Source organism: Asparagus officinalis, chromosome 8, assembly GCF_001876935.1.
Source record: "Asparagus officinalis chromosome 8, Aspof.V1, whole genome shotgun sequence".
In the NCBI taxonomy this organism is placed as follows: Eukaryota; Viridiplantae; Streptophyta; class Magnoliopsida; order Asparagales; family Asparagaceae; genus Asparagus; species Asparagus officinalis.
Window position 1 is genome coordinate 21,633,456 of NC_033801.1, and position 15,714 is coordinate 21,649,169.

Here is a 15,714-nt window from a genome sequence, read left to right on the forward strand (position 1 = left end):
TTTTACCCGTAAGGATTATCTAGTCACATCACATCAAATTGTACTCTTCTTCTACTCTAGGCAGGCAGCCCTTAATACTTAGAAAAAGAAAGTAATCATTTCCTACAACTGGTGTTAGATCCCCTGCTTAATTGAATTTGGATCCGCTTTGCTATTAAAAAAGTAGTAAAGAGACCAAAAGTTTATTGTCTAGTAAATATATATTATTCATTCTAAATTTAATATGCATTATGTCCCTCATGAAATGCAGTCATTCTTGCTTTGCACTCAAAGACAAATCATGACTATCTACGAATCAAATCAACATCCATTGATAAGATATTGATTTCTCCACTATATTTCTGATAGTGAAGAGGGTCCGAAGCCAGTTTACTTTTGGAGACAAGAAGGAAACTAACCCCTCTTTGATTAGTTGCACTGGTTTGATTTGCTTGCCTGAGCCTTACAAGCAATAATCTTTCATTCGTCACAAAATAAATTTATTGCCCATAGCTAAGTTTTGGTGTTTCATATATATGCTATATTTGGGGATAAATTTCACAAGTAGCATATTGAGGAAAAATTTTCTAAAGATTTGCCCATAGCTAAGATTTGAGTGTTTTTACATTAGAGAAAAATACTAGAATTTAACACACAATTCTTTATGAAAACAACACATATTATTTGAAAAATATCCTAAAGACATTAACCATATTGTTAAAAAAAATCTAAAATACACCTAAGGGTTAAGAAAGAGAAGAGAGTGAGAATGTAGTTGTAAAAATGAAATAAGGGAATTAACAAAAATGACAACTTTGGTACTTCCATAAGTCCATTTTCGAGTTCAGATGACAACATAGTAAATATTGACCTTAATTATTGTTAGGATTACCCCCAAATCTTATAAATAAGTTCATTATGTTGACTAGGAAGATTGAAAGGCTATACAATATTGGAGAATGTAAAGGGTGAAAGTTTCAAGGACTAATGCATAAGAAGATGAAATGTTGCATTATGGTTACCTTCTTGAACTTCGACTAAAGCATAAGAAGATGAAATGTTGCATTTGGATACCTTCTTGAAGTTCTTGTTGGAGCCTGTAACAAAGTGTGTGTTAGTGTTGAGAAAGTCATCCTCTTGATAAGAGGGACCATCCTCTTAAAACTCTTGAGTAATTAGTATTCTCAAATTTTCTGATCGAGTTGTGTAGTGTGATGGTATGTCTTTTGGAGCTCTTGAATGAGTGATGTTCTCATATTATTTGAGAGATGTAATATGCGTGAGGATTTTCAAGTTTATCTCTGCAAAACTCATTATGCTGCGATCGTACTTGTGCTCCTTATTCGTGTGCGCTCCACAATCCCTAACAGTGAATCTGGATACGTTGAGGTGGTGAATCTGGATTCACTGCGTTGAGGTAATTAATAAGGTAATTAATACATGTGTCTGTTGACTGTTTGACTGAATCTCAGCCATTGGATTCATCCAGATCCAATGGATAAAGGAGGTTTTTAGTTTTTAGGCTAAGGAGGTTTTTATTAGAACCTCTCCACACACACACACACACACACACACACACACACACACACACACACACACACACACACACACACACACACACACACACACACACACACACACACACACACACACACATTATTTGTGTTCTGATTTATTACTTAAATAAGATTTAAGAGCTACATCTTTTTCCTATATAATGAATTCTAATAAGAGTTTCTAATATATCAATAATATTACATTTGCTTTATCCCTGTCATTTTTCACAAAGATCTAAACTAAATACATGCATTTTTCATTACCAATTGCATCTAATAACTCGTGCTTTTGAAGGGAGTATGATATCTTAGTGTAACTACTTCTTCGTCAGAAGTTGATAAGGAGTTGTGATGGCACTCCTTGTAATTTATTTTAGTTTGATGGTTAATTTCTAGTGTTTTATTCCTTTTTCTTATTTTCTTAAAGTGTCAATCTTCATTGGGGCTGTTTGTTTGCTCGAAAAAAAAATAAATGGAGCTTTTGAAATCTGATAACAGAGCCATGCCAGTTTTTTATTTCTACCCCCATTTCCAGCGTTTGGTTCATTGAGTGATTTACAAAAATAGAGGGGTGAAATGTGCTGCCACATAAAAATTTGTAGAAAACTCATTTCAGACCCAAAGTGAGTGAAATGGGTGAGAAATGTATTTAATGAGTAATAAAATATTGTCTCACTCACCTTTTCGAGACCCGAAGTGACTAAAGTGGCTGAAATGGGTCAGATTTCTTGATTTTTGAATGTTTTTTTTTTTGTCAATGAAAATTTTTATTCATTCCCCAATTGTGAAAATATGTACATATCAAGATACTCAGTACTATGGACTGAGATTACAAGAACAAAATGAGATTACATGTATTAGAAATACAGCTAGAACTTTTATATTGACATGAAAAGTTTCATGTCCCTGTTGGAAGAATGCGGGCTGTTTATAATGATGGTTGAGACATCAAATTTGATTTCTCTCACAATTTGATCAGCATTCTTTGTTTTTTGTGTGAAAATCCTTTCATTCCTTTCCCTCCAAATGTGATAGAAGCTATTAAGGCCGGTCTCTTAAGCTTTTGCTTATGACCTCTACCTCTCAAACTCGCAAACCAATTTGCTAGGTGAGACCAGTTATTGGATTTCCATCCAAAGCCAATCCAATCCATAATTTGGTCCCAGATGAAGCCAGAGAGGGGGCACTCAAAGAACAAGTGATCTCTAGACTCCATGCTCAATCCCATACATAACCTGCATCAGTTGTTACTTATAATCCCTCTTTGCAGCAGTTTGTCCTGGGTTAATAGTCTATCCTGCATAGTCAACCAGTAGATAAAAGAGTGTTTAGGAATGTTTAAATTCCCCCAAACAGTCTTATACCATGAAACAGGATTTGATACAGGAGATAGCCCTGCATACAATGCTGAGAGTTTAAGCTTTGAGTTCTTGTGACAAGAATTAATGAAGATTTGCAGCCTGTCACTTCCCCCAAATTCAGCCAGAGCTTTATTTTTGGCTTTTACCAGTTGTTTCCACATCCAAGAATCCTCTGATTTTGCTCTTACTTGCCATATATCACTATTTTTGAGATAATTCCCATGAATCCAATTGATCCATAATGATTCTTGGTTAGTATGTATGGACCAGATGTTCTTCAGTGCACTTGCAATATTCCAGTTATAAGCTGAAAACACTCCCAAGCCTCCTTGCTTTTTGTCTATACATACTTTTGTCCATGAAACCAGAGATTTCCTGGATGAATCCCACAAGAATCTCCTGCACATTTCATCTATCTTGTGAAGAACACTAGCAAGAAGGACATAGCTTGAAGTCCAGAAAATCTGCACTCCAAGTATAACACTTTTAATAACTTGTAACCTTCCTACATAGGATAGGTTTTTGTGATTTTTTCAGCTTTGTAATTGACCAGAGATTTTATCAAAAAGAGCACTACAATCCATGTGTGATAGCCTCTTGGATATGAGAGGGACTCTAAGGTATTTGAATGGCATTTTTCCTTCATTAAACCCCAGATTGTTGGAAATTGATGCTTTGATATTGTCCTCAACACCTCCATAGAAAATAGAGCATTTTCCAGGATTTGCTTCTAACCCTGAAATCTCACCAAAAGATTTCACACTGATATATCTTGTGCACAGAGTATGTATCTCCTTTAGCAAAAAGAAGCAAATCATCCGCAAAGATAAGATGAGTGATATACAGATTTTTACATTTAGGATGGAATTTAAAGGCCTTGTCATCTTTTAAGGATGTCAAACTTCTTGATAAATACTCCATACCTAGGATGAAAAGGTAAGGGGAGAGAGGATCCCCCTGTCTCAACCCACGTTCACCCTTGAAATATCCTTGTAATGATCCATTGAGAGATATAGAATACTTTGGAGTAGTAATGCAGGACATAATCCATCCTATCATGCCAGTTGGAAAACCCAAGCATTTTTTCAATAAAGCTCCAACTTATTGTATCAAAAGCCTTCCTTATGTCAATATTCAACATGACCCTTGAAGATATATGCCTTCTGCTGTAGTTTTTCACCAGTTCATGTGCTAACATTATGTTGCTTGAGATTTACATTCCCTTTACAAAAGCACTTTGAGCCTCATTTACAATATACCCATAACAAGTTTAATTCTGTTTGCCAGAATCTTTGTTATAAACTTGTATATGCAGTTACAACAAGAGATTGGCCTGAAGTCTGAGGGAGTTTTAGGACACTGAATTTTAGGAATAAGAGTAATTGAGGTAGAGTTTGTTATCCTCAACAACTTACCAGTCCTGAAAAATTCCTCAATAGCTAAGATAATCTCATCCCCAATTACAGGCCATGCAGTTTTGAAAAAAGACATACTGTATCCATCTGGCCCTGGGGCTTTGTCTTCAGATAATGAGAAAACAGCTACCTTTATTTCATCTTTTGAAACTGGTTTCGACAACTCTTTGACTTGTGAATCACTTAGACATGGACCTGACTTAATGATGTTGATGTCAGGAGGAAGAGTATTTGTTGCCTTGCCCATCAGATTTTTATAATATGATATAAGCTCTTGTATAATTTCTTCACCATCAGTAATTCTATCTCCCCTGCTGTTGTAGAGGATTAGAACTCTATTATTGTGCCTTTTATACTTTGCTATATCATGATACAGTTTTGAGCTCCTATCACCATGCACATTCCAAGCAATTCTGACCTTTTGCTTATAGAAAGATATTTCACAATCAAGGAGTTTATTGTATGTTAGAATGCACTCTTTCTCCTGTTTAATATATTCAGAATTGAGAGGGCCAGTTTATAGAATTCTCTGAGCCTCTTCCAAAGCAATTTTTGCTCTTCGTACTTGTTCAGTAATGTTGTAAAAATGCTTCTTGTTCAGATCTTTTAACTCCTTTCTCAGCATTTTGAGTTTTGTATATACTGAGTACATAGCATAACCTTGAATAGGTGTCTGCCAAATTTTTGAGACAGTAGGTATGAAATTTGTATGTTTGGTCCACATTTTGAAAAATTTGAAAGGCTTTTTTCCTTGTACCAAATCTTCATATACTGACACAATAGCTGGAGAATGGTCAAAAAAACTGGGGAGCATGAATTCCACATGGCTAGAGGTATACTTATAAATCCATGCATCATTGACCAAGGCTCTGTCTAGCCTACTCCAGATCCTTGAATTTGCATCCTGTTTATTATTCCAGGTATAAAAACACCCCTGAGTTTTCAAGTAACTAAGATTGCAATCCTCAATGAAGCTTTTAAAATCTTTGGTATCAGCCTCTGTTAGATTAATTCTACCAAGCTTTTCCTCATTGTTTAATAAGGTATTAAAGTCTCCACATATGATCCATGGTACATTTCTAATATTCTGGGATATCTGATTAAGATCTACCCATAAATTTTCTCTAGCTTCTTGTCTGTTAAACCCATAGACTGCTGAAGTTATACAGCTAAGTCTACCATCCAATTAATTCATAGTGCAAGTAATATGCTGGTCTGATAATTTGATCACCTGAATGTCAAAGAAATTTGGATCCCAGAGGATAATAATTCTAGCTTTCTCAGAATCTCTCACATTTGACATCCATTTCCAATTTTTAGCAATGCTCTTAGCAGTTACATCCAGCAGTGATTCCTTAATCTTGGTTTCAATGAGGGCTATAAGGGATAAATGATACTGTAAAAATATGATTTTTCACCAACTGCTGTTTAGGGGATTTGTTTAATCCCCTCACATTTCAAAATGATAAGTTCATATGGAGTGCCCCCTTCCCCCTATCACAGGGGTCACTTTTGTTATTTCCTCCATTAGATTTTCCTGGAGATATTTTCCTTACTTTGTTTCCTTGAACAAGTATCCAGTTATCCCTATTTTTAGATTGTTGGTCATGCACAACATGCACATGGTCTTCACTGCCCAGATTTTGAACATTTCTTAAACCCTGTATTGCACTGATAAAATCCCCCATAGCTAAAGGATCCACTATATATTCAGCCTGGTTTATCACCTCATTTCCTTGTACTAACTCATGGGTTCTCACAACCTGTACAGGAGATGAATCCCTCCTAGGAGGAGAAACATGCACAAGAGGTACATGCACAGAGGAAACCTGCACAGGAGATACCACCACAGATTTTGTAGGAGATTTTTGTATAGGAGGTGTATGCATTGTGGTTACATGCACAGGAGGTACATGCACAGATATATGCATAGGATCAATTTTCTACTTTAGCCTCCATCTCAGGACCATCACCTGTCTTTTGCAATATGCAGTTTCATGACCCACCATTTTACAAGTTTCACACCATCTTGGCTTTAGCTCATAATACACCTTCTGTAGAGTTTTTTTTCCATTTGGTCCCTGGATATAAATCTCATCAGGAAGAGGAGAGGGCATTGTGATTTCAACCAACACTCTTGCATATGCTAGCCTTTGTCTATTTGTTGTATGCTTATCTGTAGCAATTGGTTTACCTATAAGACTGACGATTTTGCTAATAATCCTTGCATTCCACAAGTTAATTAAGTCTTAATCCTGGCAAGTGTATCCATACAGGGTAGACACAATCCTTTCTTTTTTTCTAGCTCATCATCAATAGACCAAGGCTTAAGGAGGAGCGGTCTGGAACCCAGAAACCATGGACCATTCTCCAGAATGGTACTCATATCTTCAAGGGTTTTGAACTTGAAAAGGAAAAGTCCAGGTTTTAGAAGACAGGCTTCTGGAACTGCTAAGGTTCCCAATACTTTCATCACATAATTTTCCATAGCTTTGTATTTTACATTTAATCCCTAAACCTGTCCAATAAGAGAAAACTTCCAAATGGACATCCCTTCATTCCACTCATCTTCATCAAAAGTTACTGAATCATCAACATCAGGTTGAACATAATTCAGATTGTCATTCCACTCATCTTCATCAAAAGTTACTGAATCATCAACATCAGGTTGAACATAATTCAGATTGAAACCATTTCCAGGTTTTCTATTATCTGGTTACTGAATCATCAACATCAGGTTGAACATAATTCAGATTGAAACCATTTCCAGGTTTTCTATTATCTGTAAAAAAACTCACCCAGCTTCTTTTATTGATTTCAGGGTCTGGAATAGGCACTTCTTTAGATTTTTTCATTAGAATTAACAATCGACGGTGAAACATTTCCCCCTTTTCCATTGGATTTTACAAGTGGTGGGAATTCTTTCTCCCCTCCAAGAAAACCAGTTTTATCATTTCTTTGAGGTGAAGTCTAAATTTGATCAGCAATTTTTCCATCCAGATTCAAAGGTATAGTAAATTCATTTGAAATCAAAGAATAATCCACCATCAAGAAAGAATCATTGTTGTGAATATTCTTTGATGAAAGTCTTGATGAAATTCCAAATCAAGATCATTAGCCCAAGAAATCCGAGATGAGCTAGCACCAGAGATTGAGGACTTACAGAGATTTCGCGATTGAAATCCGTTCTTTTCAAGAATCCTCTGAGATTGCTGAAGAAAATCCACCAAGCTTTTGTTTGAATTGAGAATATCTTTCATCAGTAGCTTCTTCTTCTCTTCCTTTGGACACGTTGACCCCATCAACTCGAGCTCAAGATCTTCATCATCTTCGGCCAAACTCGTACCAGATTGATCACCAGATGATTGCAAACAAGAATTTGCAGCTCTCAATCCTAGATTTAGGATCTTCGTACCACTGTTTCTCTTCTTTCTTGCCATTAAAACTTGGCGGGGGCGCATGTTAGCAGGACAGAGATCGCCCGCTAACATGCACCATGAAAAAGACCACCACTTTACTACTTCCAAATAATAGTTATTGATTTTTGAATGTTGAAACAAACCCGAGAAATGGAAAACAATTCTTTTCAGCCTATGATTTCATGGTGAAACAAACCAAATAAATCAAATATGAGAAATCCTCTGAAATGTTCTGAAATGGTTTTTATCATGGTTTTGTGTTTTCTTTTTTTTTTATGGAAATGTACCAAACGGCCCTAATTGAAAACCAACCCCAAAACTTCGACTGTGCAGATTCCCTGCTAATACCCTACATCAATTATGGCCGCTCTGTTGTACACAAGTCGCATGTCTACTTACACTCCATCGTTCGCATCATCTACTTCAACTTCAATCAATATCGTTAGGATGTCTCTGTCTCTCATCTCTTTCTTTCCTCTCCTCCCCTCTTCCTTGCCTCGCCCAGCACTATCATGTCAATTTCCCCTACGAATTATGCATATCTCTGATTTGTACATGAAAAGCAAGTGACAATTTTTAGGCTTTATTGCACTTAAATGGCCTATAGTTTCTCTGAACTTGTACTTAGATGCCCCCACAGTTTCAAATCTTTGCAAATGAATATTCTATTGTTAAAAAAATCAAGATGTCATTATATTTTCTCTACCTTGTATAACAAAGGGTGCTAAAGTGAAATCCGTAGAAACTTTGAGGTGTTTAAGTGAGGCTATTTATAAACTTTGGGGTAAATATATGCAACATCGGGTACACATGAGTGAGTCAATGTGCAACATTTTGAAATTTTGAAACAGTTATCAACAACACTTAAATGCTTTGGCGTAATTTTTTGCTCGGTTTGAAAAAAGAGGTCACTTATATGTGCAAGGTCAAATGAAATGATATATGACATTTAAGTGCAATTAAGCCTAGTTTTTATTAATGTTCTAAGATCATGATCTAATAGATATAGAGAAAGTTTGATATATTGTTCATTGCATTGAGGAGTTTAAATACACAAGAAGAGTAGGTAGTCTAGTATCCTAATTGATGTTGGGCTAAATAAAAAAAAATACAATAGTGCCTAACTATAATATTTAAGACTCTCCGTCAAACTCATGGTGGGTAGAGAAGTGAGAGTTTGGATAAGATGAACATAGATTATTGTTAGTGTAGTTTGGCAAGGGCTGGTTGAATTGGAGCCATAGGTTAGAATTGTAGGTGGTGAGGTTATTGCGTTTGTTCAATGAGGGCTAAATGAGATATTGAGGTCACAATGCAGTCTAGTGAGAACTTGGACAGGGTTTGTCGATGTCATCGTCGTGGGTAGTGCAATTGGAGATGGTCCAACATTGGCACTACCGTGGGCACTATAGTCTGGTCCGTTGATGTCACCACCGTAGAAACTACTGTTGGAGACGGTCCGGTGATGTCGTTGCCATGGGAATTATAGTTGGAGACGGTCTGGCACTATCGATGTCGTGGGCGCTAGAGTTCAGAGGGTTAGCGGTGTCGCTGCTATAAGTGCTACAATTGGAGAGATCTGCGGTTGTTGCGGCGGGCCGGTGTACTCTGCAAAATGTTAACCGCATGAGTTAATTGACTCATGGAGTAAATTTAGGGTGGGAGCCACTGGAGGATAGGGTTTTGGTTGAATGCCATGCCCTCCCTAAATCTTAACCATTCAACCAAAACCATACCCTCCGGTGGTTCCCACCCCTAATTCTCTCCATCATAAGAGAATCAACTCTGGCAAATGTTAACCAGTCAACCAAAACCCTATCCCTCAATGGTCCCCACCCCCAATCAACTCCCATAATTGCTGGAATTATAATTCACGTGTTGAGAGAATTGGTGATGGGGACCATTGAAGGATAATGTTTTTGTTGAATGCATGCGGATCGAATGCTTGCATGGTTGAGAAAATTAAAAAAGATAAAGGAAAAAGGTAACTGGAAGAGGCAGGTAAATGTGAAGAGGGGTTTAGTGGGTGAGACGGATGAAACGAGTGGCTCAGACTGAAGACATTGTCTAAATTCATCTTTCACCCTTGTTCTCAATAAAATAGAAATAAAAAATATCTTAGGATTATCGAAGCATTGCCCATTAAAAAAATTTCAAAAACATGTCAGCGGTACCTAGTCATATGCCAAAGTTACACTAACATCTGTACGCAAAAGACAAGTTTGGGGAAAAGTTAATTATCTTTTTCTCTAATAAAAAACTATTATATATGTGAAATTTATCCTTTATGTTTATAGTGTTAGAGTATAAAATTATAATCCTCAATATTTAATGCAACTTCAGAGTCTTGATGTTGTTGAATAACGTTTAACATGGTATGTATCAGAACAACCAAGCTTCAATTCGAACATATCATGAATTTATTATTATCTACTATTATATTTAAAAGAAAATTGTCATAACCCACCCGAGTCCATGAAAAAAATGTTCAACCTTAGGTGAAGTAGTTCTCAAACTTGGGAGATGAAATTTCACAGCAAATCAACATTCAACAGTTCATAATTAATTTGAGAACAATATGATCATATAACGGTGAGACTCCATAGAAATCACCTTAAACAAGTCTCCATGCTCCTGGAGCCATGCATGCACGTGAAACCCAGCCAGCACGTGCTGAACCCACTCTCACTCCGCTCAAGAACTATACCACCCCGCAATATAAATACAGTACTAATTGCGTTATTTTTAGGAATGGTTTTCTGTTTCAAAAACTAGATTCACACATCTTTCAATTGGCACTATCTTGATTCAGTTTGAAGTTCAATTTCAATACCAGATTTCCGTTGAAGTCTACACACGTGCAGCAGTTTTCTCTGCAGGACATGTTATTAGTAAAATGAACATATATTTTTCTATATAAACTGTTTTTAGGAATTATTTCCTGTTTTGAAAGCTAGATTCATATATCTTTCATTTAACACTGGTTTGATTAAATTTGGAGTTCATTTTCTATGCCCAGTTTTTTATTGAACTTCATACACGTGCAGCAGTTTTTCTGTAGGACGTGTCATTAATAAAAAGACTGTATCTTTCTCTATACAAACTCTTTATAAGATTGGTTTTCTGCTTTAGAAACTAGATTCATATATCTTTCATTTGACAATAGTTTAGTTCAATTTAGAGTTCATTTGCTATCTCAAATTTTTAGTTAAACTTTATACATGTGCATATATCACTGTATATTCATATGTGTTTATCTATATTCAATTATACATTTATTTACTCATGTAAACTCATTGATTTTTATCCTCATAAGTCATACAACAAATTCACAGCTTAATTACCACTTAGCAAATAATATTTCAAAAATGAAATAACTCTTAAGATTAATTTAATTAGGATTAACATCATAATTAACAAATTAATTTTTCTTCGAAATTACACATAAGCTATCCACATGATTTATTATATATGATGAAATCTACACAAAGAACAAAAATAACTTTCATTTAATATGTTTACATTATTTAGGTAATCACAAACCTAGAAATTATACATCGTTAATCAACATAAAAATTAAATTGATTATTCCTCTAGGATTTCAATATGATTTAACATGAGGGTAATCTTGCCTCGGTGTCAATGATAATCCCAACCAAACGTTCGTGCAAGATCCCTCCTCGCTACAACGCTATCCCTTGCTTCCTCTTCACAAATGGCACATGGAAAAGTCCCCTGTTTCTTCTTCTTCAATGTCACAAGAACAATTTAGAAACTACAGGAGGAAGAGAGGAGGAAGATGGGGCTGTTGTGGAGAGTTTGGAAGTTGGTATTGGGTTTGGGAGTTGAGCTCTTGGTCAGAGATCACTTTGGAAGAGAAGATGGGTTGTTGTTTTTTTGAAACTGGGAACTGAGTATCAGGTTTCTCAGTTTCTCCTCTTTTTTCTTTTTCAGAGGAGAAAAAAACGAAGAGGATAATATTTAGCTTCTGACAGTACAAATCATCCCTAAATTAAGCTAAAGAGAAGCTCGTGATCCCACACCGCCGCGCAACGTCGCTCACGCCCAGAAAATGCGGAAAAAGACGCCAAAAGCAGAAACTGTAAAAATAAATCTACAGTAGCTACAGTAATCTCCGTTTGTATGCTACCGTGTTTCTTAACCTGCTACACTTCCACTTAATTACGCTAGTTGTTACAGTATTATACACGCACGCCAAAATACGCTACAGTGTATTGTACATATATAAGTTATGTATTTTTGCTATAATTTTCTCATCCGACCTCGGAATGAGATGATTTAAGATTTGTTGGAAAGCTGTCGAAAAGATCTACAACTTTGATTTTTGAGTTTTTCCAGACTCTAACTACATTAGTGTATAAAATATATGAACTCTTAACTAGTCATTTCACCAGATATGCATTTGCACTCGTTTATTCACAAATATACATTGAATTGATCTCAAGTCAATTCCTATCACACTCAAACATCAAAATATGATGTTTATCATCATATAACATATTTATTATTATTTGTCATAAAATATTTAAATTTTTGGGGTTTTACATTCTTCCCCCCTTAAAAGAATTTTGTCTCCGAAATTCCGCAATCGTATCCTAGAGATAAATAATACCAGAAAAGCACGTTGAGGGGATAATTCAGACAAGGAAACTCTCACATACACATCTCGTACCATTAATCTCCAGATAAGAAACATAAAAATATCTACACTTAACAATCTAGAATATAAATACTCCCACTTAACCCCTAACTAAATGAAACTAGTGCGTCGGGCGAAAAATCCAAACAAGGAACCCCTCATATATATACCATGTATTCCGAATGATTAGGAGTTAAGTGTTAATACCCTCATTCTAGTGTTAAATATAAATATGACTATCAGAAAAATCATAAACCATAAGCAAATCATAATCAACCCTCATTCTAGTGTTAAATATAAATATGACTATCAGAAAAATCATAAACCATAAGCAAATCATAATCAAATCCATTTACCTGCTCAAACAGGTGTATGACTATCAGAAAAATCATAAACCATAAGCAAATCATAATCAAATCCATTTACCTGCTCAAACAGGTGCGGATAGTCACGACGCATATGACTAAGGGAATCACCTTATTCTAAGTCGCTTGTTTTCTCTTAGCAAGAATACGAACCTGAATATCAATCATAGACAAATCATCCTGGAGTTCAATCTCCAGCGTCTCCGGTCTAAAGTCAAACTGGCTAAGGGTGTAAAGGTTTCGGTTCAACGAACACTTTAAAGTTGAAATCTGATTTCGACGCTTCCTGCTCAAAGCGTCTTCTATAACATTAGCCTTGCTAAATTTAGGGTGGGAACCACTGGAGGATAGGGCTTTGGTTGAATGGCATGCCCTCCCTAAATCTTAACCATTCAACCAAAACCATACCCTCCAGTGGTTCCCACCCCCAATTCTCTCCATCATAAGAGGGTCCAACTATTCACACTCCCAAACAGTAACTTTGGGGTGTGTGATGACTAAATTGTCCTTTTCTCAAACCAAACCAGGCCAAGTCCATTCCAGAAACACCCTCAACATCAAAAGGGTATTTTTGACAATCCAACTCCCAAAATTACTGTTTAGGAGTGAATATAGCAAACATGATCATAAGAGAATCAACTCCGGCAAATGTTAACCAGTCAACCAAAACCCTATCCCGCAATGGTCCCCACCCCCAATCCTCTCCATGACAAAATCAACTCCCATAATTGCTGGAATTAATTCACGTGTTGAGAGAATTGGTGATGGGGGCCATTGAAGGATAATGTTTTTGTTGAATGCACGCGGATCGAATGCTTGCATGGTTGAGAAAATTAAAAAAGATGAAGGAAAAAGGTAACTGGAAGAGGCAGGTAAATGTGAAGAGGGGTTTAGTGGGTGAGACGGATGAAACGAGTGGCTCAGACTGAAGACATTGTCTAAATTCATCTTTCACCCTTGTTCTCAATAAAATAGAAATAAAAAATATCTTAGGATTATCGAAGCATTGCCCATTAAAAAAATTTCAAAAACATGTCAGCAGTACCTAGTCATATGCCAAAGTTACACTAACATCTGTACGCAAGACAAGTTTGGGGAAAAGTTAATTATCTTTTTCTCTAATAAAAAACTATTATATATGTGAAATTTATCCTTTATGTTTATAGTGTTAGAGTATAAAATTATAATCCTCAATATTTAATGCAACTTCAGAGTCTTGATGTTGTTGAATAACGTTTAACATGGTATGTATCAGAACAACCAAGCTTCAATTCGAACATATCATGAATTTATTATTATCTACTATTATATTTAAAAGAAAATTGTCATAACCCACCCGAGTCCATGAAAAAAGTGTTCAACCTTAGGTGAAGTAGTTCTCAAACTTGGGAGATGAAATTTCACAGCAAATCAACATTCAACAGTTCATAATTAATTTGAGAACAATATGATCATAACGGTGAGACTCCATAGAAATCACCTTAAACAAGTCTCCATGTTCCTGGAGCTATGCATGCACGTGAAACCCAGCCAGCACGTGCTGAACGCACTGTCACTCCGCTCAAGAACTATACCACCCCGCAATATAAATACAGTACTAATTGCGTGATTTTAGAGATAGAGAGACGTTAGAGATAGAGAGAAGGAGATGGGGGGCATTAGCGTAATTATAGGTCTCCTAATCACGGCACAGCTACTAGCCGCTACGGCCGCCAGATCTCCCAAGGTCATCATCGTTGGCGCAGGTTTTTCCGGTCAGTACGTATCCATCAAATTTCCATAATTAATACAAAGCTTATCAGAACATTTTGTATACATAAGAAGAGTTGTATGAATCTCTAAATTGTATTTCTATCGTGTTCTCAAGTGGAATAATCTGACAAAAACTTGCTTGCGTGAACTAAGCTTGACTTAGGTCTTGATCTTCACTTTGATTGATTAATTTGCAGGGATAAGTGCAGCTAAGACGTTATCGGATGCGGGTATAAAGGACATACTGATACTTGAGGCCACGGACCGCATCGGCGGCCGCATTCACAAGACAAAGTTCGCCGGACTCAATGTGGAGTTGGGAGCCAACTGGGTGGAAGGAGTCGGTGGAGTCCAGATGAATCCGATATGGACCATGGCTAATAAGCTTAAGCTCAGAAATTTCTACTCAGACTACAGCAATCTCACCTCTAACACGTACAAACAAGAGTACGTAAATTATTAAAAACTACACAATGACGAGCAAAAAATTTAGCCGGAGTTTTATCTCTAGTAATTACAATAACTCATATTTATGTACTAATAGAAAAATTATATGATAGTTATTCTTAATAGTATCTGAAAGTTCATGATAGTTATCTGAAAGTAACATACAGTTATGGGGAAAAAAGCATTGTTCATTGAAAACACACACACACACAGAAGAAGAAAAAAGAAAAAAAAGGGAAGTAACATACAGTTCATGTCGTCTATTGATGGACAGTTTTTTGATAGAATGAGGTAACTTATTTGCTGATTTGAAAGTTTAGGGCATTTTATGTAAAAGACCTAGGTTTCCTTTGGATACTATTGTATTTTCATTGTTTCAATGGTGTTTTTGGCAAAAATAAAACAAATTACGTTTGGAAAGCATGATGTTTTTTGAGCTAAATCATCCTTAAACCAAAAACACAATACTTATTTCAAAACACATTTTAGGTGTTTTTTGACGCTTTAGTTTTGAGTTTGAGAAAATGTTAATATAATAACATAATATATTAAATATAATTAATACATAGTTATTATCGACACGTTTATTATGTTATACTATACTATCTTATAGTCAATCTAATATAATTGCAATATTTACTAAATAATATAAAATATATTATTAAGTAAAATATCTTACATAATAATATAATAATATATTAATAATATAATAATATATTAAATACTAATATTTAATATGTTGATAATGTATTATGTATTA

The 15,714-nt window shown here is 35.7% G+C and overlaps 1 protein-coding gene across 1 annotated transcript in view; it reads left to right on the forward strand.

Moving 5' to 3' along the window:
• LOC109819841 (polyamine oxidase-like) overlaps positions 14,382-15,714 on the forward strand; it is a 9,007-nt gene continuing 7,674 nt past the window's right edge. The window contains exons 1-2 of the mRNA XM_020385775.1: positions 14,382-14,509; positions 14,705-14,954. Coding sequence (XP_020241364.1) covers positions 14,404-14,509; positions 14,705-14,954 — 356 coding nt within the window. The 5' untranslated portion in view covers positions 14,382-14,403. The remainder of the gene's footprint in view (positions 14,510-14,704; positions 14,955-15,714) is intronic.